The sequence below is a fragment of the Myotis yumanensis genome, unplaced genomic scaffold (genome assembly GCF_028538775.1).
Source record: "Myotis yumanensis isolate MYYU_CA2020_CCGP unplaced genomic scaffold, mMyoYum1.0.hap1 SCAF_9, whole genome shotgun sequence".
In the NCBI taxonomy this organism is placed as follows: domain Eukaryota; kingdom Metazoa; phylum Chordata; class Mammalia; order Chiroptera; family Vespertilionidae; genus Myotis; species Myotis yumanensis.
In genome coordinates this window covers 73,358,282-73,384,985 of record NW_027223760.1, presented here as the reverse complement: position 1 = coordinate 73,384,985, position 26,704 = coordinate 73,358,282, and the positions used below count along the sequence as shown (strand labels likewise).

General features: G+C 41.0%; 1 protein-coding gene across 1 annotated transcript; it reads right to left on the bottom strand.

Annotated features, from left to right (window-relative positions):
* Positions 1–52: 52 nt before the first annotated feature.
* Positions 53–25,503, bottom strand: DLD (dihydrolipoamide dehydrogenase). The gene is made up of 14 exons (XM_070424669.1): positions 25,396–25,503; positions 23,889–23,967; positions 13,627–13,706; positions 12,830–12,898; positions 12,202–12,271; positions 10,334–10,434; positions 9,893–10,036; positions 9,371–9,472; positions 4,256–4,446; positions 3,418–3,588; positions 2,689–2,878; positions 2,129–2,266; positions 908–997; positions 53–815 (listed from the first exon to the last, which is right to left on the bottom strand). The coding sequence occupies exons 1-14, from the start codon at positions 25,432–25,434 to the stop codon at positions 750–752; spliced, it is 1,530 nt and encodes a 509-aa protein (XP_070280770.1). The 5' UTR covers positions 25,435–25,503; the 3' UTR covers positions 53–749.
* Between the last annotated feature and the right edge of the window lie 1,201 nt (positions 25,504–26,704).

The following is a 26,704-nucleotide window of genomic DNA, read 5'->3' as shown; positions in this document are numbered from 1 at the left end:
ACAAGAGGTAGTCATAAAAGAACTCAGATTATCTTGATATCCACTCAATAAATGAATATTTAAGAAATGTTTATTTTCATATCTTCATTCCCCATTATAATACATGAGTGGCTATTTAACATTTGAATACCTCCTAAATGTGGTTAACTATATACTTCAGACTACAGACTTTGATGGTAGTTTAAAAATCTAAACACATAAGTTCTACCTCTAAACTGCAAGAATTTCGGTATTAAATAAACCAAGTGAGAGACAATCATTTTTTATTTACATGAGTTCAGTTTATACATATTTAAATCTTATTTTAATGACTGACTCTTATGTCCAATACTGAAAACCAAGTTTAAAATAACTTGATCACCTTGCTTCAAACATACTTTCACATACCATACTCCAGCTCCATCCATGTAATAAGTAAATCCAACTTTACTATACCAGGGATAAAAGCTAGTTAACAAATTCAGTGAGGTTGAACCTTATACAAACAGCATGGAAATATGCGTTAAAAAATTTTCCAGAGTGCTACTATAAGTAGCATTTCTTTTGCAATATTAATGTACTAAAACAAAATATTAAATTTATTTAAAATGTAGCTATGACATCATTCCCTTCTGTTCAAACCTGTTAAATACCTTCCAAAAGTTTCATAATTCAGTCCTAGAATTTCTTGGAGCTGTGAGCATATCCTGTTCAGAAATGTGATCTCTTAAACACTCTCAGGAAATTTCAGAAAAATATAATCTCCAAATTTAAAAGTTGATTGGTTTGCCAAATGATGCAGCCAGGTTTGCTTCTCTAAAAGCTTCTGATAAGGTCTGCAAGAGGAGAAATTTAATATTAAAAATCAAGGACTTGTGTCAGAAGAAAATAGAGTAGCTATTAATTCTGTTATGTTGTTAATAATTACCGGATGTGCATGACAGACTCTAGCTATATCTTCACAGGATGCCCCATATTCCAATGCAAGAGCAGCTTCATTTACCATTTCACCAGCACCCTTTAAAATAGTAAGCCAAAAAGGAATTTTATTTCCATGGCAAAAACAACTACACACTAAAGGGAGATTAGTTGTAAGAGCAGTTAACTAACTTCTTCCACTCAGGAAAAGCTTAACAGAAAAAGGTGGCACAGAAGTCAAGAGCTTGGACTCTGGATTCAAATTATACCACTTACTACCTCAACTACTCACAGACTACTTCATTACATTTATTTACCTCAAAAATGGGAATAGCAAATTCCTACCTCATAGAGTTGTGAAAATTAAAGTTAATGCATGTATTTAGGAAAGATTACAGAGTAGGAACTCAAATGTTCTACTTTCATTACTGTTACATCAGATACCTAGGGGGAGGGCATGTTTCAGATTTAGTGGTAGGGAAAGGCTTCTCTTAAAAGGTAACACGAGTTGAGACGCGAACAATAAAGGAGCCAATCACACAAAGATAGAGGCAGAGCATTCTAAGCAAAGGGTATTACTATAAACACAAAAGTTCTAACCAGGAAAAAAATTTGACCTCTTATGAAATGGAGAGAAAGTCCAAAAAGGAAAAGCAGAAAGAGATGAAGCAGAAAGGTAGGCAGGACCAGATTCAGGGAGGATTTCTAAGTCTTCAGTTGAAAAGAAACTTGGTGAGTTTGAAGTAGGCATATGGTGCATGTTTTAAAAGAATAATTAGCCCAGACAGCATGGTTCAGTGGTTAAGTGTTGACCTATGAACCAGGAGGTCACAGTTCGATTCCCAGTCAGGGCACATGCTCAAGTTGCTGGCTCGATCCCCAGTGTGGGGTGTGCAGGAGGCAGTAGATCAGTGATTCTCTCTCATCCTTGATGTCTCTATCTCTCTCTCCCTCTCCCTTCCTCTCTGACATCAATAAAAATATATTTTTAAAAGAAAGACTGTTTTAAAAGAATAATCATGGCTGTAGTGTGGAAAGTACATGATACGGTGGGCAAAACTGTGAGGGTGCTGCTGGTACCTTGCTAGAAATGGTGCACAAAGAAGCCATATTCAAACTTTACTGGTAAATATAACCTCAGAATGTAAATACTTGGTGGTTTTAAATCAATCTACTAAATAGCAATGCTTTCCAAAAACCCTAATGAAATTTCTGGTTTTACAATACTCACTGGTCCTAGAATATGTGCTCCCAATACTCTGTCTGTTGATTTGTGCCCAAGAATCTTCACCATGCCATCTGTGTCAGCATTTGTCTTAGCTCTGCTGTTAGCAGCAAACGGGAATTTCCCAACTTTGTACTCAATACCCTGTGAAAGACAGAAAAATGACAACCTACATAAACTCTGAAAAAGTTTATTCCCATTGGTGAAACCATCCGCCATTTGTTCAGAAAATAAATGCCAAGAAAGTAATTATTCACAGAACATATAGAAGGAACTACCAAAAGACTTGTTAATGAGATATATTTTGGTATAAACACAAACAAATGCCAATTTCAATCCATCTGTGTATATGTCAAAGCCAAAAAGAAAAGCTCTAGAATTACTAGTTTTGGAATGCAGGCAAGTGAATGATCTCCTTCATGATACTAAGGGAAAAATATATAAACTAAAAGTATAATGTTCTACATAGTAATTAAAACACATTAATATATTAATAACTCTCAGCCACCAGTATCATTAACTCAATTCACACACACTGGAGTAAAACTACCCTAGTGCAGTATTACCTCTTCCTTCAACTGCTCTTCTGATTTGCCGACCCAAGCTACTTCAGGATGTGTGTAAATCACTGATGGTACACAATTGTAGTCAATGTGCACAGCACCACCAGCCATTCCTTCAACACAGATAATGCCTTCATCCTCTGCTTTGTGAGCCAGCATTGGACCAGCCACCACATCACCAATAGCATAGATACTACAACAGAGGTCAAAAGAAAGAGTAAACTTCTGAAAGCACAGATACTCATCTTCAGTTATGCCATGTTCACAAAATTGTAAGTTCTAGTTATTAAGTCACCCAAAAATATATTAAATTCAGCTCTTTAAATATCAAAGTTTGGGTTCTAATTTTCAGTAATGAAATTAATTATTTTGCTTTCACATATAATTTACTATTTTTCCCCAAAGCCAATGCATTTTAAAAAAATATATTTTATTGATTTTTTACAGAGAGGAAGGGAGAGGGATAGAGAGTTAGAAACATCGATGAGAGAGAAACATCGATCAGCTGCCTCCTGCACACCCCCCACTGGGGATGTGCCCACAACCAAGGTACATGCTCCTGACCAGAATCGAACCTGGGACCCCTCAGTCCACAGGCCAACGCTCTATCCACTGAGCCAAATCAGCCAGGGCGCCAATGCATTTTTTAAGCATGACAGAAGTCTTATTTTCAAAGTAGTGTTTGACATAAATTTAAAAATTATTGAAAATGCAGTTAATTATGCAACTTACTTTGGAATTTTAGTCTGGAATCTGGAATTGATTGGAATTCTACCTCTAGGGTCTAGTTCGATGCCAAGCTCTTCTAGTCCCAAATTCTGCGTAAAAGGTCGTCGGCCAATGCAAACCAAGAGTACATCACAAGTGATAACTTCAGCTTTACCACCAGCAGCAGCTTCAATACTAGATAATGAACAGTGTTACAACTGTTAAACACACATCTACATAAATAGCTGATAGACTTGGAAATTTTAACAGACAGTTCTCAAGTATTGATGACACTTCTAATAGGGTAAGTTTATTTTATTATAATTATAACATAGGGTCAGATGATGAAAAAATATACATATTCTCTTGAGGTCTATCATTAAAATCTTAAAAAAAACAGACAGTATAACACGGGTTAAGAAAATAGGTCTTATAGTAAAAAAGATCCAAGTACAAGTAGTGACTCTGTCACTCACTAACTGTGTGACCTTAGACAAGTTATTAAGTTATAAAAGTGTTTAATAAATAGAGTGCCAGGCACATAGTAAATCTAGTTAATAATACTGATTTCCCTACATACCAGTCTGAAAATATTGAATTCATTTTACTGAGTCTTGTGAGCTTAAATTTTCTGAATGTATACTATGAAAAAGTACATTACAATGAGAACACTGAATTACTTTTTCTACCATCTTCTTAATTATGAATTTCAATAGACTGATTTAACAATACTGAGTTATACTAAGCAATAAAATGGTTTTATATTATAAAATAACCTAAAATTATAAAATACTGAACGGTTGATAATTTTTCTTAAAGAAAAAGATGAGGATATCATCAAAATCAAATGTAGCATACTTACGAAACATCAATGTTTCCATCTGACTTCTTGGTAGCCCCAGTAACTTTTGTATTCAATTTAAATTTAAATCCTTGCTTTTGAAGGATGCGTTGAAAATTTTTAGATATCTCCATATCAATTCCAATTCCACCAACATGACCCAAAAACTCAACTGCTGTCACATCTGCACCAAGTCTTTGCCAAACCGAACCCTGCAAATAATAAAAAAAACATGAATAAAGATTTCTAGAGCAAATGTTTACTGAATTGTCTTAAATAATTTATTACAAGATTTTCTTTTGTTAACATGTTCCTATTAGAGGCTCTGAGCTTTAACACTGTGGTATCTATAACTTTATATTTTTATTCACTCTATTCACTCAACGTTTATTGAGCACCTACCATATGCTAGGCTTATATCCCGGTAGAGGAGAAAAATAAATAAAATTCATAAAGAAGATGGTAAAGTACTATGAGAAAAGTAAAGCAGGAAGTAGAGCTAGGACTACTGAAAGGAAAGGAATTGCAATTTTAAATAGTATGACTAGGAGAAGGCTTCACTAGCAGTGACATTTGCCCAAAGACTGGAAGAGAAGGAATGAACTATACAGGCAACTGGTCCAGAGAGGAACAAGTGGGAAGAAAGGCCCCATGAGGGGGAAGAAGTAACCTCTTAATGCTACTAATTTCTAATGCTTGAGAAATATTAATACTACCTCTTAATGCTATTAATTTCTAACACTTAAAAAATATTTTATTTTCTCAACAGAGAAATGTTTACTTTTTCATTGAAGTTATAATTTAAACTGAATGCTGGTTTTTTAAAGAAAATTTTAAGCCCTAGCCTGTTTGGCTCAGTGGACAGAGCATTGGCCTGTGGACTGAAAGGTCCCAGGTTCAATTCCGGGCAAGGGCACATGCCCGGGTTGCAGGCTTGATCCCCAGTAGGGGGCATGCAAGAGGCAGCCAATCAATGATTCTCCATCATCATTGATGTTTTTCTGTCTCTCTCTCTCTCTCCCCCCCTTCCCTTCCTCTATGAAATCAATAAAAATGTCTACACTTATAAAAGAGAAGCATGCAAATTGGTGTCACTCTGCTACGCCCACCAGCCAATCAGGATGGGTATGCAAATTAACTCAACAAAGATGGCAGTTAATTTGCATATGCAGGCTCGGAGCGAAGACTGAAGACAACTGAAGACTGAAGAGGCTTGGCTTCTCTGCTGCGGCCAGAGCGAAGGCCTGGGTCCCAGGTGCCAGAGGAAAACCAGTGCCAGCAGCCAGGGGAAGGAAGGCCTATTGCACGAATCTATTCGTGCAACGGGCCTCTAGTTATTTTATAAAAAGAACATTTTAACAATTGTAACTTTTGAATAATTATATGTGAAACAAGCAAGAGGACGTAAATAACAAGCATATATAACGATTAACTCAAAATGGATCAGGAACCTAAATGTAAAACATAGAACTATAAAACTTCTAGTTTGTGATCTTGAGTAACACTAATACTTCTTAGGTACTACAACAAAAGCACGATCCATAAAAGGGAAAAAATGTATAGAAAGTAACACCTTACAAAATTAAAAACTCTTCAAAAGACAATATTAAGAACACAAAAGAGGACAATGACATCAGCATTACAGAGTGAGAAGACCCTTGGTTTTTGCCCTTAAAGTTACAAGTTGGACAACTATAATTCAACAAATGATTGATTCCCTGCTCAACTCACAAACATGTCTGAGAGATCCACGCATCAAGCCAATGAAGGTGGATGCAGTGGAACGAGCATGGAAGGTAGGAGGGAGAAAAAGAGACCGGGCTGCAGATGCAGTTGAGTGTCTGCCACAGCCCCAGCTTATGCAGCAGAAGTCAGGCTGCAGCCCTAGCACGGTAGTCCATAGGGCCAGGGGGGGCAGAAGCACCATTCCGGCCTGAGTGGCCAGCACCCATTGCAGTTTAACCTGGTGACAAGGGTGGACATACAGTGCAGCGGTGTGACAGCAGTAGACTAGTGCCCACCATTACTATCAAGCCACGCCCCCCCAACCCATCATGGCAGAACCCAATTAGAGGCAGCAGAGATGCCTCAGCACAGCTTGGTTGGCAGCCTCTAGTTATAAGGAGCCAGCACTGGGAACTCGAGGCCCAGAGCCCCATCACCAGCCATACCCCATTACAGTGATAATACCCTAAAGCCAAGGCAACCTGGACAGAGAGAGGATACCTACCTCCAGAGGTAATACTAGTACAAGGCATTTTTCTAGACCAAGACCACACCAACACACCAAGATCTCAGAGGTGCCAGGTAAGATAAGAAAAAATAAAAACCACTATAGCACCATCTACTGGACAATAAAAGACAGACCACAACTTAACCTGTTAAATTGTTAAGAACAGAACAGTATCTAAAAAAGAAAATTCACTACCGCAAATGACCAGGCAGAGAAGCAATCCATCGAGTACCATAAATATCAATGGTCAGAATGAAAATGAGAAGTCCCCAGAAACCAAACTCAGAGACATGAAAGACTGTGATTTAAATGACAGAATTCAAGACTGCAGTTATGAAAAAAACTAAGTAAGATACAAGAAAACACAGAAAAGCACTTCAATGAGCTCAGGAATAAAATCAACAACAAAAAAGGAGTACTGAAAGAAGAGAGTGAAACTATCTATACCAGTGGTTCTCAACCTTCCTAATGCCGCAACCCTTTAATACAGTTCCTCATGTTGTGGTGACCCCCAACCATAAAATTATTTTTGTTGCTACTTCATAACTGTAATTTTGCTACTGTTATGAATCGTAATGTAAATATCTGATATGCAGGATGTATTTAGGCGACCCCTGTGAAAGGGTCATTCGACCCCCAAAGGGGCCGCGACCCACAGGTTGAGAACCGCTGATCTATACTAATAAAAGGGTAATATGTTAATTAGACCGGGAGCCCCTCCGGACAAAGCCATGGTGGCAGGGCCGAGGCAGAGGCAGTTGGAGCAATCAGGCCCAACAAAAAGAGAAAATGAAAAAAATCACAGAATATATTTTAGTTTTAAAATGGCAGACAGAGCCCTAACCGGTTTGGCTCAGTGGATAGAGCATCAGCCTAGGTTCAATTCCAGTCAAGGGCATGTACCTTGGTTGTGGGTACATCCCCAGTAGGGGGTGTGCAGGAGGCAGCTGATCGATGTTTCTCTCTCATCGATGTTTCTCTCTATCCCTCTCCCATCCTCTCTGTAAAAAATCAATAAAAAAAATATTAAAAATAAATAAATAAATAATAATAAATAAAATAAAATGGCAGACAGAAACACAAAGGAAAAGAAGACCTGGGGAGTAGCAGGGGGCCAAGAGTGAAAAATGGGGACATATGTAATACTGTCAATAATGAAAAAAATAAAGAAAAAGAATTAATGGAGATACAGAGCAACTATAAAACAAAAGACAAAACGGCTGAAGTTCTCATATACAGTAGGTCCTCGGGTTACGTCAGAGATCCGATTCCTACGGCACAACGTGACGAGATTTTTGGGGCCGATTGGGGGCGCTGGCTGGGGGGAGAGACCGTGGGAGGTTGGCTGGCTGCAGGAGGTTGGCTATGGGAGCACATTGATCACCAGAGGGCAGCTCCTACGTTGAGCATCTGCCCCCTGGTGGTCAGTGCACATCATAGCAACCAGTCGACCGTTTGTAAGGGTTGCTTAGGCTTTTATATACATACTATAGGCCTGTTGCACAAAGAGATTTGTGCAATAGGCCTTCCCTTCCCTTAGCTGCTGGCACTGGTTTGCCTCTGGCACCCAGGACCCAGGCCTTCGCTCTGGCCAGGCTCCGGCCGGAGCCGGCCCCGGAGCCGTCAGGCTTCGTTGCTCCGGCCCCAGGGCCATCAGGCTTCGCTCCGCCGCTTGGAGTCTATGTATGCAAATTAACCACCATCTTTGTTGGGCTAATTTGCATACTCCTGATTGGCTGGTTAGCATAGTGAAGGTACGGTCAATTTACATGTTTGTCTATTATTAGGTAAGATAGATTTAGAGGACAAGGTCATCTGCAGGCAGGGAAAGACAGTATACTGGCAACAGTTTGAGACAAGTGAGAAATGAAACAGGAAAGTGTACCAACTAGGACAATAATGGGGATTGTCAGCAGGTTGAGGTTCCTATTGAGATTTGAGATTTATGACCAAGAATTTATACAAGCATTAATCTGCAGGGTGTGTGTTTTTCTCCTGGTGTAGTCAATAGCCTGGATATAGCATAAAGAAGGCAGGACCAGAGTTTTGTCAAGCAGGTATGACAGCAAGGCAAAGGACTCAAGAACAGCTATAAGAAATAGTTAAAGTGATATACTATGGAATCTTAAGCTGAGCTTGAAAGCAGTCAAAACAGGAAAGAGAAGATAGCAAAAATGAAGAGGGATCTATGGACTAGAAAACCTGATAGAGTTAAAATGCCTGTTTACTAGGAATAACAGAGTAAGAGAGGAAAGGAGGTTATGGTTAGAGAATAAAATGTCTAATTTGTGATTTTCAGAAGTAAAGCAATTCTTGATGAGTACAAAGTAAAACAGCCATGGGAAAAGAAAACTGAAACTGAGGGAAGAGATCACTAGAAATATAGGAAAGTTGCCAGATGGACAAAAGGGAGAACAATGCAGAAGGTATGAAACTTCATGGTATTCAGAGAACTGCAAGTAGTTTGACATTTCTAACACGGAAGTGAAGAGGGACTGAGATGAGGATGGAGAGGAAGGAAAGAGCCAGATCATGTAAGTCACAGTCTTTGTCTGAAATACAATTTTCTCAGAATAAGAGCTGCCTTCTCAAAGGCTGAATGGCCTGAAGGGCTGTCAGATTTAAATGGCTGAAGGATTGTCAAGATTTTTTAACAATTAGTCAAATTTTAGGGAATAGGAAGGGTGGAAGATACAGGGAAACCAATCTCAAAATAAAAGAGAATGTTCTAATGACTAACGATTACATTACAATAAGTTGTCTTAAAACTCTTTACAACTAGAAGTATTTAAGTAAATTTCAATGCCGATCTGTCTGCGACATTATACAAAGAATCAAATAGGAGACCTTTAAGTCACTTCCAACACCATGAGATAATATGAGACAGAAAAGACATCACTTACCAATTCTACACCAATTACTCCTGCACCAATGACTACCATCTTCTCTGGAACTTTTTTTAAAGATAAAGCACCTGTAGATGACACTATTGTATCTTCATCAATCTATTTTTTTAAAAAAGATACAATTAAAATTATTTGGAAAACTTAAGAGATTTATAAACTGTGATCTCACACAATATAATCACTAAAAATACTAAGTCATTTATTTGTTTCAAGATATCTATGACTTCTAACCATATACTCAATTAAAAATTAAAATACTTAAAATTTTATCATTCAGCATGTCAAAACAAAATGATCTACTTTAACTTAAGACTGAATTCAAATATATCTTAATGTAAAGTGTTCTATTTCTGGTCAAAATCACTGCAGAATAAAGACAGGCAACTTCCCAAAACTGAATGACTATCAACAAACAGTATTTCAGTAAGAAATCTCTCAAAGTTCATAAAAAGCATGAATAAAGTAGTTTATAAAATATACTTCCAAAGGAAGGTTTTGACAATTGTAAGAAACAAATACCGTGATTCCAGGGAAAGGAGTAACTTCTGAACCTGTGGCTATAAGAATGTTCTTTGTGTCAATAACTTGAGTGCTGCCATCGGCTTTCGTAGCAGTGACCTGGTTCTTGCCAGTTATCTTTCCATATCCATTTACATGAACAACCTTTATAAAATATATATAAATTCACAAAGTTTAAAACAAATTTTTTGACAAAAAAACATGATTAACAGCAAAAAATTATTCTATTAAATAATTTATACAATACAAAATGCTTCCTTACTTAGGAATGCTACACATGGAGCAGAAAAAAATTTGTTATGCATTTCAGGTTAGCATATTGTTTTAAATTAAGTAACTATCCTCCAGCAGCCAAGTTCTAATTGTATCACTCTATCAGCATAAAGCAATGTTTAATGTGTATATAAAATAAAGCAAAAATTCGATATTAAACACACTGACCTTGTTCTGTTTAAATAAGTGGGCAATTCCACCTGTTAAAGCTTTTACTGCAGTACTCTTCTGCTCCATCATCTTCTCTAAATTCAAGCGAACTTCAGACACTGTAATTTGTTAAATAAATCTTTAGTACTTAGCTAAATTTTGAAGCAACATATGATATTTTTCACTAATCATGGTATGGAAAATCTCAACCTAATGCTTATAAAACTGTATGTAAGGCAGTATTAACATTTCAAAATTTAATAACTGATATAATAGTCCTAGCTGGCAAAAGGCTAACAGCATCATATCATAGTAACATAACTTATCAAATACTATAAAAAAATCCACCTTTGGGGAAAATGCAGTCCAAAATAAAATATTTCCCACTGTGACAACATATTCTCCAAACACCTTATGATCATCATAAGTCTGGAAGAGATTTAAGTAGAAATGGCATAGGAAAACATTACCTGAAATCCTAAATAATAAAAGCTTAATATGCAAATCAACTGAACGGCAGAACGACCGGTCATTATGATGCGCACTGACCACTAAGGGGCAGATGCTCAATGCAGGAGCTGTCCCCTGCTGGTCAGTGCACTCCCACAGGGGGAACGCTGGTCAGCCAGAAGCTGGGCTCACAGCTGGTGAGAAGGTGGGCGGTAAGGAGCGAGGGGTCCTGGACCATGAGAGCCACAGACTGCAAGAGGTATTGGGCCTAAGCCAGCAGGTGGACATCCCCTGAGGGCTCCTGGACTGTGAGAGGGCACAGGCCGGGCACAGGGACACCCCCCCCCCCCCCCCCCCGCCCAACCTCCAGTGCACGAATCTCAAGCACTGGGCCTCTCGTTTTAAATAAAAGGAAATGCTAAATTTCATGAAACAAAAACTAATAAAAACATACATGAGAAAACTTCAAATATAGATAGCTTAATATAAAAGTTCAATCACTCATTTAATTCGGAAGAGAACTCTGAAAAGCAACAATATAAGAGGATAAAGAGAAGCTCAACTCATAGAACTTTAGAAGGCTATCTTTAAAATGAGCTCATGCAACCAACATATACTAGAGATGAGAAAGCAAAGACCCTGAGAGACTTGATTTACCTAAGGTCACAGAGCTAGAACATGAATCTTTGTCTGCAATGCACGTCTCTTGACTAACCCTGTCTCTTCTTTTCTTAGTGGGTAAGGAAAATGGGTTTTGATTCCACTTTTCATCTAGTTTAATACAGTATTTGCTCTAATGTATATTCACCACCTCTATACCCACGGGATTGCCTATGTTATATCCCATTCTTTCAAAAGCCTACTGCTACAAAGAAACGAAGGAAAAAACAGTCCTCCAATGTGTGTTTAAGCCCTTTCTAGAACAGACTACCCTTTTGATGTATCTGTCAACAACAATAATTGGAGAGAAAGAATGAAATAACAGACCCAAAACAATGGCAGAAGAAAAAGCACATTAAAATTTTATGAAATGTCCTTTTCCACTAAGCCACATCCCTCCCTCTCCTCTGCTCTTCCAATACCAACAATCAAGGTAGACCTTTCTTCTTTCATCTGCCCATAGCACTCGGGAATCCAGCGGCCACCACCGTGACTTCCAGGTTTCAGAAAAATGAAAACTGACTCTTCACACACACACTTATTCACACACATACAGAGTGGGCTGCATGCAAAAGTTGACAGAGGAACAGAAGATGTCATGGCAGAAATTTGGATTAAGCCGTCTTTCATAAGTAAATCTTTCTATATTTTTAAGATCTTTTTTCTCACTCTTCCCTCCCTAAACATTTATTACACATGTATAAACACACATAAATCTTTAGTCAGAAAAGTCATGTATGGTTGCTAATATCACTAAATATGGAAAGTATACTTACCTTCAATTCCCCTAGATGCAAAATCTTTTCCATGGGCCATGTGGTAATAATGAGAGTTATTTAATAAAGCCTAAAGGATATAAGACAAAATTATCAAAATTTCAAAAGCAGAATAAAAAAGCACTTATGAAATGACAGTCTGTACAAGAAGTAGTACACCAAGTCAATTTCTATAATTAATCTAAGACAAACAATAATGACATGAAAAATGTTTAACAAATAAGAGTAAAAAACAAATTACTTTCTTTAGAAGCAAAGGCATTAAATACACATTTCAGGGTGTTTGCTCCGTTTCATGACATGAAAAGTACAGGCTTGTTTACTAAATATATAAAGTAACTAAAAGAATTTACTACCTACTATCTGTTTCATTGGTAAAGGAAAGCTAAAGAGGGAAAAAAAGTAGCATAAGTCTGATTGATTGGAAAGGCTAGGTATTCTGAGACAAGGAAGCTATTTCAAGAATGTATGGCAGACTGGTAACAGCACTCTAAATTTACAACTAAAAAAATGTGGTGTTTATCACCCATGGATTGTTTCTTTTTTAATGACTAATATTCTAGTCTAAACATATCTAATTGTTGGCCAATGAAGAAAATTTCTGCTCTGTACAAAAATGTATGCTCACCTTAGAAGGAATACAACCAACATTCAAGCATGTTCCACCAAGTGTTTCATTTTTCTCAATGCAGACTGTCTACAACCAAAAAAACACATTACGTATTTAACACACATAAACTGCAATGTTTCACTTTCCTAAAATTCCAAGTATATCTCTCTTCCTCCTACAAAACAAGCTACTCAAGCTGTGTTTGTGAGAATAAAATATATTCTTTTATAACTTATCATTTGAATACCAAACTCAAGCTAACCCACCAGAAGTGAATTATTCTTAGAGATATTTTTGTTTAATATTACTAAATACATGCTTTTAGCTCTATTACTGTACCTTTCAAAGCATGATTAAAAGCCAAAATGAAAAATATTGGGGGAAGGGAAAAAATAATGGATTTCACTTTCCACCCCTCATGAGAATATTCCAACTAATGAACCCTCTCTTCATTAGCCTCAGGCTTAAAAATAATGTATAGAATTAAGAAATTATTTACCATTATTAGCTACCTGCAAAGTTTTTAAAAAAAATATTTTTATTGATTTCAGAGAGGAAGGGAGAGGGAGAGATAGATAGAAACATCAATAATGAGAGAGAATCATTGATCGGCTGCCTCCTATACGCCCCATACAGGGGATTGAGCTCACAACCCAGGCGTGGGCCCTGACCAGGAAGCGAACCATGACCTCCTGATTCACAAGTCGACGCTCAACCACTGAGCCATGCCGTTTGGGCTGCAAAGTATTTTGTGAATATGATCAACTATTCCCAAATAAAAATGAATCAAAACTTAGTTTTAGTCTAACCCTTACCTTGAAGCCTAACTGGGCAGCTTTAATAGCAGCAACGTATCCTCCAGGACCAGAACCTACCACCGTTACATCAGCTTCAACTACAATAAAAGCAAATTGATATAAAACAGTAAATTGCTTAATGTTGACCAAAATCAGTGCATAAAAAAACAACAACCTGATATTTTAAACCTCCAAGAAAGTATAAATAATCAGCATTTTCTACACAGTACTATTTTATTCCCAGGTACTTGGTGTTCCTTGACGTAACTGAAAATAGCATAGATTTTTATATTTCATTTTCCATTTGTTCATTATGAATTTTGTATCTACTGACTTTGCTAAATTCCACACTTTTATTTCATGATAATGAGCCGGCATTAAGCGACACTGGAATACACACATCTATGTAAAGAGCCTGAACTTCGGAATCTGACATAACTGTCTTTGAATCTCAGCTCTGACACTTATTAGTTGTGTGTCCAAGTGACTTAATTGTTCTGTAATAAACAACAGTGCCTTAAATTATTGATGTTAGGATTGAATAAGGTAATACCTTAGTACTGTCAATAAATTTAAGACTGATTACCCCTTTCAGGTTCTTAACTTCTGAGATATCAGGGAAGAGAGAATCAGCTTTCCTATAACACATAGCAAATGTTTTAAACTGAATTTGAATACTGAAAATTTTTACATAGTTTAAGATAATAAGCTAACCAGAGCATTCAATTAACTTTTCTGGATATTTACCAAATAAAGATAAAAAATTAAGAATTAACTCTGAGCAGCAGCCGTAGGAATTTAATAACTGTAATACAAATGTACAAAGTAAGTCCAATTAACCCCATTCTCCTCAATCCAACTTTTAAAAGTCAGGAGAGTCTCCCTCCCTTCTCCCCTCCACTAGTCTTACAACCCCAATTACTGTAGCACTTAGCAGTTTTTCCTTTTTTTAATAACATGCTTTCACATATATTAACATGTTTAACTCTCAGAACTTCCTATGAGGAAGGTAAGGATGACATATAGCTAACACTTCACAGACAAAGAAGCACAAGGTTCAGAGAAGTCAACTGCCCAAGATCATCTAGCAAGCAAGGGGCAGAGACAAAATTAAGCTTTCTGTCTCTACTTCCAATGGTTTTTCCACTACTCAATACTATTCCTTTCCTCAGTTTCAAGGATCATAAACTAAAATCCCCATGAGCAATATCAAGCTTTAGAATTACTAGCTATTTTCCTCATCTGCAAAATAAAGACCACAAAATATCTACCTCATAGGGTCAGAACACATAATAATGTATGTCAACAGGTTAGAACAGACCTGGAAGATAAATAAAAAGCATTCCCTACATTGTAGCTATATTTTGACCTACAAAGAAGGCAATTTTAATGTCTTACCATCCCCTTCTCCTACAAAACATACAACCCTGAGGGGGTAGGAGTGCTATTATCATTCAAAACACCTTAGCTGGCCCTGAACAGAATCATAGAACCTGTGTTGGAAGATAACTGATTAGTTATCCAGTTCAAGCAAAGGACAGCTTCAGGGTGGGACATTGTCCTCAGGGTGACCTTTCCTACCCTCGCATATCAGTGGTCCTGCAGTTTGGACACTCTGACCGTCCTTCCCTGGGGATAACATGTAGGCCTCAGTTGTATTTCAGCCCCAGGCCCAGAAAAGCAGCAAAACCAGACCAGCAAAGCGAAGGCTGACCTCAGGACCTGGTCAGTGTTGGCTTTGCTGGTCTGGTTTTGCATTCAATAATGACCCACTGCCCTCGTGCTGACCAACCAATCAGTGAAGACCCTGACCCAGTAAAGACACACCTGGAAAGCTGCTGAATAGTCTAAAGCAGCGGTCGCCAACCAGTGGTCCACGGACTGGTGGTGCGTGAGGTCTGAAGGTTGGCGACCGCTGGTCTCAAGATTTCCACCCTTAAAACCCGTAGGATACAGGAGCCAGCAGCGCCCTCCCTCCCATCTCCTCCAGACTCATGCCTTCCCCATACTCCCTCCACTTCCCCTCCCCTTGACCTTCCTCACTTCTAAGCTATAAGAGCCCTTCCTTCCTTTGCCTCTATAACTTATTTCCTAAGTCCATTTCTTCTACGAAATTACTTCTTCTACCTCTTTGATTTTATAAATAAACTAGAAGCCCCGTGCATGAAATTCGTGTACAGGTGTGGTCCCTAGGCCTGGCTGGCGATAGAAGTGCAAGCGTCCGGCATGGAAGGGCAGGTTCCAGCTGACCTCTGGGCAGCACCTGGGCCCCCGTGCGCCCCCCTCCGCCTGAGTCACGGTGCCCAAGTCCCCATGCAGAGATGCAGTGAGTGCGGCCAGACGCCGTGGGCCAGGGCACAGCGTGGGCCTCTGGGCCACCCAGCAGCGTCACACAGGAAGCTGAGTGGGGCAGCAAGCTCCCTCCCAGCCGACCTCCCAGACCAGCTCCTGCGCGATCTGACAGGGAGCCTGACCAGCCCCTGCAGTCCCGGCAGCTGCGGTCCAGCTCACCCAGAAGAGGCCACACGGGTGCGGGGCGGGCTCCTCGTGAGCGCCCGGCACCTGAGTGCGGGGACTTCCCTAGCATGCGAGGCCTGGCGAAAGCAAGCTTGGCGGACACCCCACATTCTCACCTCCATCCCCATCACCCCCACCCCCAGGTAGCCGGCGAGAGGTGATCAGGGCCTGCCAGCCACTGGTCACCATCTGCAGGGTGATTGGTAGGGTCCAGGTCCCCTGCTGTCTGTGGGACGATGGATCTAGACTGGGCCACTGGGCTCCCTCAGCGCCTGGGAGCCAGGCGGCGCCCCGCTTCCCTGATGGTCACCTCTGCAGGGCGATCAGTGGGGCAATTGCCCCGCCTTGGCCTGGCGCCACCTGCTCACCTGCTCCACCATCCCCCCCCCACCTCCCGCTCTCATTGGGGCCCATTGGGACCGGCAGTGCCTCCACTGCCACTTGCTGGCAGCACTGCGTCGCCAACGCCTGCCATGTTCTGCGCTGCCCCCTGGGGGTCAGCACATGTCATAGTGAGCGGTCAAACTCCCAGTAGACTGACCGCCCAAGGGAACAATTTGCATATTAGGCTTTTATTATATAGGACTAGAGGCTTGGTGCATGAATTCATGCACGGGTGGGGTCCCTCGGCCTGGCTGGCAAGAGATTGGCCAGCTGCGGGAGGTTAGCTGTGGGAGTGCACTGACCACCAGCAGGCAGCTCCTGCATTGAGCGTTTGCCCCCTAGTGGTCAGTGCAAGTCATAGCGACACGTTGACTGGTCTTTGGTCACTTAGGCTTTTATACATATAGATGTTCTCTTATAGTTTTGAGTGAATTCTTTCCTAACCAGAACTCAAGTACCAAGGCTGGTGAACCCAGGTCTGACCTAACACCTGGTGCCATTTCCATCACTACCAATAAAATGATGACCTAACCAATATCCCTTAATTTGGGTTTTTAACTTTTTAATTTCACAGAATGTAAATAAAAGCTACAAAAACAGGTTTCTTTGCTGAAACTTTAACTTCTTTTTGAATTATATAGGTTTAGTAAATTTAAACACATAAAAGCTAAAAACTAGAGTTTTATGTCCCAATTTATTATGTGGTCTTAGAATTTTTTTTAAACTACAGAAAACACTACAAACTCAAACAGTTCACCTCTCACAGTTACCATTCCTTCAGAAAATTGATGACGTGCTAGGAAACACAAAAATGAAGCAAAAATATAAAAGTCTTTATCTAGCCCTAACTGGTTTGGCTCAGTGGATAGAGAGCATTGGCCTGCGGACTGAAAGGTCCCAGGTTCGATTCCAGTCAAGGGCATGTACCTTGGTTGTGGGCACATCCCCAGCAGGAGGTGTGCAGGAGGCAGCTGATCGATGCTTCTCTCTTATTGATGTTTTTAACTCTCTCTCTCACTCTTCCTCTCTGTAAAAAATCAATAAAATATTTTTTTTTTAAAAGTCTTTATCTAAAGATTTGTAAGCTGAGAATATAGAAGGATATGATCCAGTGACAAGCTTTCAAAAATAAGATAGTGCCCTAACCGTTTTGGCTCAGCGGATAGAGCGTTGGCCTGCGGACTCAAGGGTCCCAGGTTCGATTCCGGTCAAGGGCATGTACATTGGTTGCGGGCACATCCCCAGGAGGGGGCATGCAAGAGGCAGCTGATCGATGTTTCTCTCTCATCGATGTTTCTAACTCTCTATCCCTCTCCCCTCCTCTCTGTAAAAAATCAATAAAATATATTTTTAAAAAAATAAGCTAGTATTTAGGGGAAGTATACTGATATCTGCAATTTACTTTGAAATGCATCAAAAAAGTAAGGTGGATTAATGGAGAAATGGATGGGCACGTGATAATGTAAGTACAGTAAAATGTTAATGGAAGAATCTATAAATGTTCACAGTAAAATTCTTACTTTTCTAATGTTTGCAATTTTTCAAAAAATGTTGGAAAAACAAACCAGCTAGCTCTCATCAGTACCAAAGGTGCATGCGAGTGAAAGTTTACAATACATGATTCTTGTCAAGAAGCATTTCTCAGTTTGGTTCCCATATATAGTTTTAAAAATCAGGACACAGAAAAGTAGTTAAGTGAAACTAAGGAATACTTGATGGAAACTTTTATAAAATTAGCATCAGCCTTCAAAGGTGAAAAGAAAAACTAAAAAGGATATATAAATTGATAGCAGGAGAGAAAAATGACTAAGTCAGCAAAAATGGCAAAAGACAACTGAGAGCAATCTACAATGCAGGTGGCAGCGAAATACCAGGAAAAAGCAATCAGATTAACACTTTTTAAAATGGTAAAATGAGCCGAAACCGGTTTGGCTCAGTGGATGGAGCATCGGCCTGCAGACTGAAGGGTCCCGGGTTCGATTCCGGTCAGGGGCATGTGCCTTGGTTGCGGGCTCATCCCCAGTGGGAGATGTGTGGGAGGCAGCTGATCGATGTTTCTCTCTCATCGATGTTTCTAGCTCTCTATCTCTCTCCCTTCCTCTCTGTAAAAAGTCAATAAAATATATATTTTTTAAAAATGGTAAAATGAGAGGTGATTGACTTTAAAAACGTGGCAGTTAATGCCATGAAATGAACTGAAAGAGAAGAAGTGGGAAAAAGTGCTTTACAAATTATTCTACAAGAAGCACAGTAAGCACTGAGGGGTGAGGTGTCATGGCGTCTACAACTTATAAAAAAAAAAAAATTATTCTACAAATGCTATTTATACCACTGAGGAAATAAAAACACTACATTATAAAGGTTACCACTGAAATAAAGTTGTCAGATTACAAATAAATTATAATCATAAACAACTTACAAGTTACATTAAGAAGTCAGTCTGTAAAAATACCATTTTGGGTAATTTATTATGTGCCAGGCATTGAGCTAAGTGCTGCATATTGTCTTATTTAAGCCTCATTATAACTCTATTACATAGTTATGCCCTCCATTTAACAGGGAGAAAATAAGGCTGAGAGTAATTAAATAATTTGCATAAGGCTGCACAGCACAACTAGCACATGATCTAGCCAGGATTCAAACGGGGTTCTTTAGATTCTGAAGCCTTTATATGTTCTCATGCCTTCTAAAACATCAGATAATTCCATAATCTCCTGGGCAATCAGGAACTCAAACTCAAATGACAGGAAGCTTCTTTTTTTTTTTAATATATCTTTATTGATTTCAGAGAGGGAGGGAGAGGGAGAGATAGAAACATCAATGATGAGAGAGAATCATTGATCGGCTGCCTCCTGCAAGCCTCCCACGGGGGATTGAGCCCCGCAACCTGGGCATGTACCCTTGACTGGCATCGCACCTGGAACCCTTCAGTCCGCAGGTCAACACTCTATCCACTGAGCCAAATTGGCTAAAGCAAGGAAGCTTCTTCACTTTCAGAAAGAAATCAATAAATATTTATAAATGTCTACCCTATGTGAAAACATCACTACCTTCAATAACCTTACATTATAATTAGGAGAAACAGGCACATATCAAAGTGTAGATAAATCAAAGTTATTTTTAAAAAGAAAATAGAAATAGAAAGAGATATCATAAGGCAGTAAACATTAATTACGAAATTCACTAAATGAGTATAAAGTGACGTGGTAAGGTTTATTAGCTGTTGTATTGCAGAGGGAGGGTTTCTGTTTTTAAATTGCCAATGCCCTTAATCTTCAGTCTATTTCAGTCTATACTTGTCACCACCCAAAATTGCTCTAAAATCCTGAATTCTAATACTTCATTTTCTGATCAAAACCCTACAACCGCCTCGACAATAAAGGAGAAATATAGTAAATGAAAAAAGGATTTGAAGTAAACTGAAGTTCAAATATGAGCTCTACCACCTCTTAATTTCTTAGGCAAATTATTTAATCTCTCTGGGATTGATGTAACATAGGGCTAATAATGACAGTTAATACCAGCATCTCAGGGTTGTAAGATCAGAGATAATGCATGTCAAGACCCTGGGAGGATGCCAGGCTTATAAGGCACTCAATAAATGTTTCTTCCCTTCTCAGATCCACCTCCCAACTTTAGTCTCGGAGCCTCCACTGTCATTCCCACCATCCATAACACCCCACACACCACTATTCCAGTGTTACTTCCTGCTAAAACCCAATTTGGACCTTATTCTCCTATTTTTTCATTGGTTTCCCTGTCCCTTGTTGGATAAGGTCCAAGTTCCTAAATACAGCATACAAATTTCTTCAGGAACTATTTCTCCAGCCTCATCTTCCATCACATTCTGCTTACCCACTAATACCAAGCAGTTGAAGCTTCAGCAACAGTGAATTACTGATAGTGTACCCACGAATTAAGCTGATTCACTACCTATATTCTATCCCAGCTACCTTGAAATTCAAGTCCTGACAGCATGCATTTCACATTACAAACAGTACTCTAAGCTCTTGGACTACCTATAAACTACATAGCCACGGTTCTTATAGTCTAACTAGTGGCCCAGTGCATGATATTAGTGCACGTGGGGGGGGGGGGGCGGTGTCCCTCAGCCAGGCCTGCATCCTGGTGGTCAGCACATGTCATAGTGAGCAGTCAAACTCCCAGTGGAATGACCACCTGAGGGAACCGGCAGTCAGGCATCTCTCTCACAATCCGGGACAGCTGGCTCCTAACTGCTCACCTGCCTGCCTGCCTGATCGCCCCTAACCACTCTGCCTGCCGGCCTGCTCGCCGCGGCCCCCCCCCCCACCTTCTCACCCCCAACCGGATGCCCCGCCCGCCGGCCTGCTTGACCCCAACTGCCCACCCCCGCCAACCTGCTCGCCCCCAACTTCCCCTCCCCACTGGCCTGAATGCCCCCAACTCCCCCCCCCCCCCCGCCAGCCTGCGAGCCCCCAACTGCCCCCCCCCACCAGCCTGCGAGCCCCCAACTGCCCCCCCTCCTGGCTTGATCACCCGTAACCCCCTCTGCCTCGGCCCCGCCACCATGGCTTTGTCCAGAACATCCACAAGGTCTCCAGGTCTAATTATCATATTACACTTTTATTAGTATAGATCAGTGGTTCTCAACCTGTGGTCGCGACCCCTTTTGCGGTCGAACGACCCTTTCACAGGGGTCACCTAATACCATCCTGCGTATCAGATATTTACATTATGATTGATAACAGTAGTAACATTACAGTTATGAAGTAGCAAAGAAAATAATTTTATTGTTGGTTCACAACACGAGGAACTGTATTTAAAGGGCCAGAAGGCTGAGAACCACTGGTACAGATGAAAGAAAAAGAATTATAATAAACACTCCAATCTGCAACCAGAATGATCTTTAAAAACAAATCTAATCATATTATTCCCCTGATTAAAACATGTCAATGACTTCCAACATACTTAAAATAAAGAGTTAGGATCTTTCATAATCTGGAAAAATCAACTCACCAACATCTTCAACATATTTCAGCCACACGGGCCCTTTTCAAGTTCCTCAAATGCTCTATGCTCCTCACAACAAAATATTCCAACATGCTGCTCCTTCTTCCTGGAACACCCCCTCCCACACCCACAACCACTACCTTTTCAGACACCGAAATTATTTCCTTAGGAAAGAATTCTGTGAACATTCCCAATCCATATGTAGATTCCATAGCTTCCTATGCTTAGCCTGTAGAGTCCTTATCACAAGTATAATTAATTATCTGTTGGATGTTTGTCTTCCCCAAATAGATTAGAAACTATAAAAGCTGCATCTTGCCTGTCTTGTTCAATGCTATATCCCAGCAACTGGCCCCAACAACTAGCACAGAGTAGATTTCAATTTGTTGAAATAACGAATAAATATGTACTGAGTTACATACTATGCCATTTTAAGTCCTAAACAAAGGGTCACAGTCCTTGCCATTAAATAAATACCCCAGATGAATATAAATATGTAAGTAAAAATGCTTGTTACTTCATCCAATCAAAGATTTATACATGTATCCATGCAGGTACTAAGGGATTTATCATTTACTCAATGTCAAGAGATCACTAAATTGATTCAGGAGGGCTCAATTACCCCATTCCATTAAAATCTAAGTTCTTGCTCCCAACTGCCTGGTAAATAGAAGGCACTCAATAATCTTTGTTGAATGATTCCAAGAGTGCAGAATTAGCCATGAAGTCTTTAATTGCATGCTTTAGAAATAAAAAAACCTAGCATTTCTACTGATGTATGAGTATAAAATAAGTAATATTCCCACTTAACAAAAGAGACAAAGGGTGTATGCCAATTATAACTAAAAATAAACTGAAAGAAAAAAATAAAAGGACAAAGGGAATAATGGTCAAACCTATTTTCCCACCATCAAATTAGTATTTTTTAAAGGATTTCTTGACCTGTTCAAAGCTAGGATAAATTACACACTGTTGGTTACTGGTGACAGAATCCTCCCCCTGCTCTTTCTTCTAGGAATAAAATCTCCAAAATAATAGTTAAGGATACAGAATAAAGTTATTTTACAGAATACAGCGAGACTGATGGTCACAGTTTCCCTCAGCTAATGATTGTACAATGAAGCTCTAAGACATGATGTACAAGCTTACTTATAACCATATGGGTGAGTCCAGTAAATGTCAAAACAGATAATTTCAAATAATCAATATCCTCGGTACTTGGAGACCCATTAGCTTCCTGTTTTAAATGCTTTAAAAAAATAAAATACATATCCTTTATAGAAACTTCAAAAATATAAAAAAGTATAAAGAAAATACCCATAACCCTCAGCTTCCTTTCAGGCACATCCTCCTAGTCTTTAAAATGTGCTTTTAATAAGACCATCAAGATTTTCATTCAGGATTTGAAAAAAGTCATATCACCATTCTAAACAGTGTTAAATAATCAACACAATCTGACCAGTGGACAGAATGAACTTTTAAATGTAAATATATAAAACTAGAGGCCCGGTGCACAAATTCATGCACCAGTGGGGTCCCTTGGCCTGGCCTGTGGGATCAGGCCCAAACTGGCTCTCCGACATCCCCCTAGGGGTCCCAGATTATGAGAGGGTGCAGGCCAGGCCGAAGGACCCCACGGGTGCACGATTGGGGCCAGGGAGGGATGCAGGAGGTTGGCCAACCAGGGAGGGGCCGCAGGAGGGCTCCACAGCGTGTCCAGCCCATCTTGCTCAGTCGCGATCGGCCGGACCTCAGCAGCAAGCTAACCTACAGGTCCAAGCGTCTGCCCCCTGGTGGTCAGTGCACATAATAGCAACTTGTCGACTGGACACAGCATATTAAGCTTTTATTATATAGGATCACACCCTCCCCCCCAGTTCAAAACCTTTCAGTCATTTCCCATCACACTTGGAGTAAAATCCAAACTCCTTGGCCTGGCTTACAAAACCCTCCATGATTTAATCTCTACCTACCTCTCTGATTTCACATTCTATGGGTCTGTGCTCCAGCCTTCCTGCAAATCCTTAAACCTCACAATCGAATTCTCACCTGAGACCCTTCTCACTGTTTCCCTTTGCCTGAAATAATGTTCTCACTCCCTCACTTCTCTAGGGCACTTGCTGAGACATATCTCCTCAGAAAAGCCCTGACACCTCATCTAAAATAGTCTCTTTTCCTCCCAATTACCTGCTTTAATCTTCCATCACTTCCCAAAATATTTATGTCACTTGTGTATTATTTATATCTCATGGAACTGGACTATAAGTTCCATAAGAACAGGGCTTTGCCTTGTTCACCACCTAGAACACACTAGGCGCTCAGGAAACATTTAAGTGAATAAATATATGAACAATTTTGAGGGGAAACTGTTTTGACTAAGTACTTACGTGGTTGATCTGCGTAAGTTCTCAGAGGCACTACAGAAACTCCCTGTAGGCCGTGAGGTATTCGACTGAAATGGCCTCTCTGGAAGAAAAGAAGAAAATGTTCCTATTATGTAAGCAAAGAACTACTGAAGGTCGATGAAAAATAATGATTTCGAGCAAATGTATTTATTAATGTATCTTCCATTGCCACCCAGCGGTTACTTATCAATTTCTCCTCTTTGATAATAGCAATTATTTAAAGTTCTCAGCCTCAGCTTACCACATTATCTTTGTATTGTCAATATTCAAACAGCTCATGTTTAGCCTAATAAAAAATGTTACTCAAGTGTTACTTTTTACTAAAGTTTCAGAAAGCATGGCTCATTTACGCCAGGGACCATTTTCAGGTCAATATTACAGTTCTTAAAGTTCTAACCTCAGTATCTGAATAATCTACATGACGGCAATCCTTTTGCTTGTAATTATTGCTTCCTAACTCAAATCTACCATGTACCATCTATGGAAATGTTCCTGAATCGTCAGCTAAAAACAGAAAATTAGATGCGGTGATTTCGGAAAACGTACTAAGTAACACACTCGCATTCAAGAGCTCCTGCAGTTTTACAAACTTCACCATCATCTCCACAACCATCTCTAAATAGGAATGGCTACTGTTTCCTAGAAACAGTGAAGCGCCAAGAAACAAACCCAATACCTCCCAGCACAGCAGGCGAACTGCGGCAGTGCCGAAACCTACACGAACCTCGTGATGTCACCTATTCCGAGGCCATTCTCGCACCTGTGGTCAGGCAGGCAGCCCAAAGGGCAGCCTAGACGTCAGCCGGGCCCGGGCCCCCACTAAGTGTCTGACTCCCAGCGTGTTGACTTTCGGGGAACACAGGCTACTCCCAGGGTCTCCACCACAGCACTCAGCCACGACCCCACACATACACAATCTGGCTGTGCTGGGTATGAGGATGAGAAGGGAAAGCTGTCGCGGCGACAACCTGCCGCAATTAAGAATACGCCTCTAGAAGGCAAAGAACTAATTTGCTTAAAGCTGCAAGCACGGAAGAGACTTCGGAGGCATTCCTGGGGTACCCCAAGTCTGACTGGCGCCCAGGTAACCTGACCACTGCGGAGAGCTGGGCCACCGGGAGCCGAGGTTAGGGAAGGATAGGAGATGGGAAGGGCCAGACCGACCGACCGTAAGGCACAAGGGCACGTTCCGCTTCCTCCTCCAAGGTGCAGAGGTCTTTGTGCAACCGTATGCCCCGCGGCCCTGGCCTGGGAGCGGAGAGCCTGGGACTGCGGACTGTCCGACAGCCGGCGGGGCCTCGCCGGCGGGGCCTCGGCCTCCGGGGAGGGGAGGGGCCGCCGGGACAGAACCAGTTCAGGGCCGGGCGGCAGGTGGTCCCACTCAGGCCGCCCGCCTCCCCCGCTCCCAACGGTTAGGCTGCGTCTCGGCCCCGTCAGCGCGCCCCTCGGTGCCTCTGGTTCAGCACGACCCCACCCAGCGGGCCCTCACCTTGGCCAAGGAACAGTATACCCGGCTCCAGCTCTGCATTTTGCCGCCGTACTTTCCCTTCCGCCACCGCTTTCACCTCCGCCAAGCCCCTCCGCCGCCTCGCCAAGGTCTCCCCGCCCTGCGCATGCACGAGCGCAGTGACGTCATTGGCTGGGAGCCGCGCGATTGGCCAGCGCGGCCGGACCCACGGGAACAGCCGTTCCTTTCAGGCTCGGCGTGCGACACTGTCGTAAGGAGCGTCGTGCTTTGTGGCAGCAGGGGATGGAGGGATCAGTGGGGGTGGGGGCAAGAAGTGTGGGGAATTGCAATGCGATCTACTGGGAAGGCGAGGTAAATACACAGGCGAGACCGACGTTTGACTGACAAGCTCCTGATTGTGTCCGGCTGGGGAATCTGAGCACTCTCCAGGCATTCCCTCTCTTCATCTTCACACCACAATGCATCGGTTTTCGACCTTTTCCATCTCATGGCACACGCAAACTCAGTATAAAATTCTGCAACTCGCCAGAAATTAAGTATAGTGTTAATTCATTCACGCTGGACCACTATTGTTGTGTTCGCTGTTGTCATTTTTTTTTTTTTAAATTGACAATCTAAGGGGAAAGAGGTCAGTGCCCCTAAGTAGTCAGGTGCGACGTGTTTTAAAAGTGAGGGCACACCGGTTGGAAATCACTGACATCACTGCGAGTGTTTTGACTTCTTGGGTGAGGCCCTGCGAGTTTAAACAATACCCCTGAGATCTCACAAGGGAGAGAAGACTGTAGTTTTGAGGTCAACGCCTTTGGTCTGAACTACAGCTTTATAACGCCCCCTCCCCGCCCCCAACCCCGCATCCAATGCCAGTGAGGGATGTGGCCACAGCCTGGCTTCACAGCCTCTGGCTCTGAGCACGCTAACCGGCATCTGCAGAAAACTGCTACCCCCTCAGCTGGCAAACACAACGCCCTGGTGGAGTCAGGAAGAATGGGTGGGGAGGTTGATGGGATTTTAGGTTTTCTTAAAAAAGAAAAATGTGTTCAAGAGGTCTAAGGTCCGATTCTTGCTTTGCATGAACGATATAGTGTGGTTAAAAGTTAATTCTACATTTCTGGAAGGTTAGTGCCCGGCACTGTGGATTTACACACTAGTTCGAACTTACTCCTTACCTAACGATGCTCAGTTTTAGAGGAAAAGACGTGAATGATACCCAGTGTCCGTTCTCCCTGCTCTTTCCTCAGTACATAGCATGTTGGCCATTATAACCATTTTCATGACTTTAGCACCTGTCTGTATGTACGGATAACTCCTAGTTTCTCATCTCCAGTCTCTA

Bases quoted from the DNA above. Each gene is read 5' to 3' on its own strand.
- DLD (XM_070424669.1), bottom strand. From the start codon at position 25,434: ATGCAGAGCTGGAGCCGGGTATACTGTTCCTTGGCCAAG. The intron at 9,473-9,892 runs GTATTTGTTTCT...TTAAAAAAATAG, and splicing joins CTCCTTTCCCTGGAATCACG to ATTGATGAAGATACAATAGT. The intron at 998-2,128 runs GTGAGTATTGTA...ACTATTTTAAAG, and splicing joins GAGCACATATTCTAGGACCA to GGTGCTGGTGAAATGGTAAA.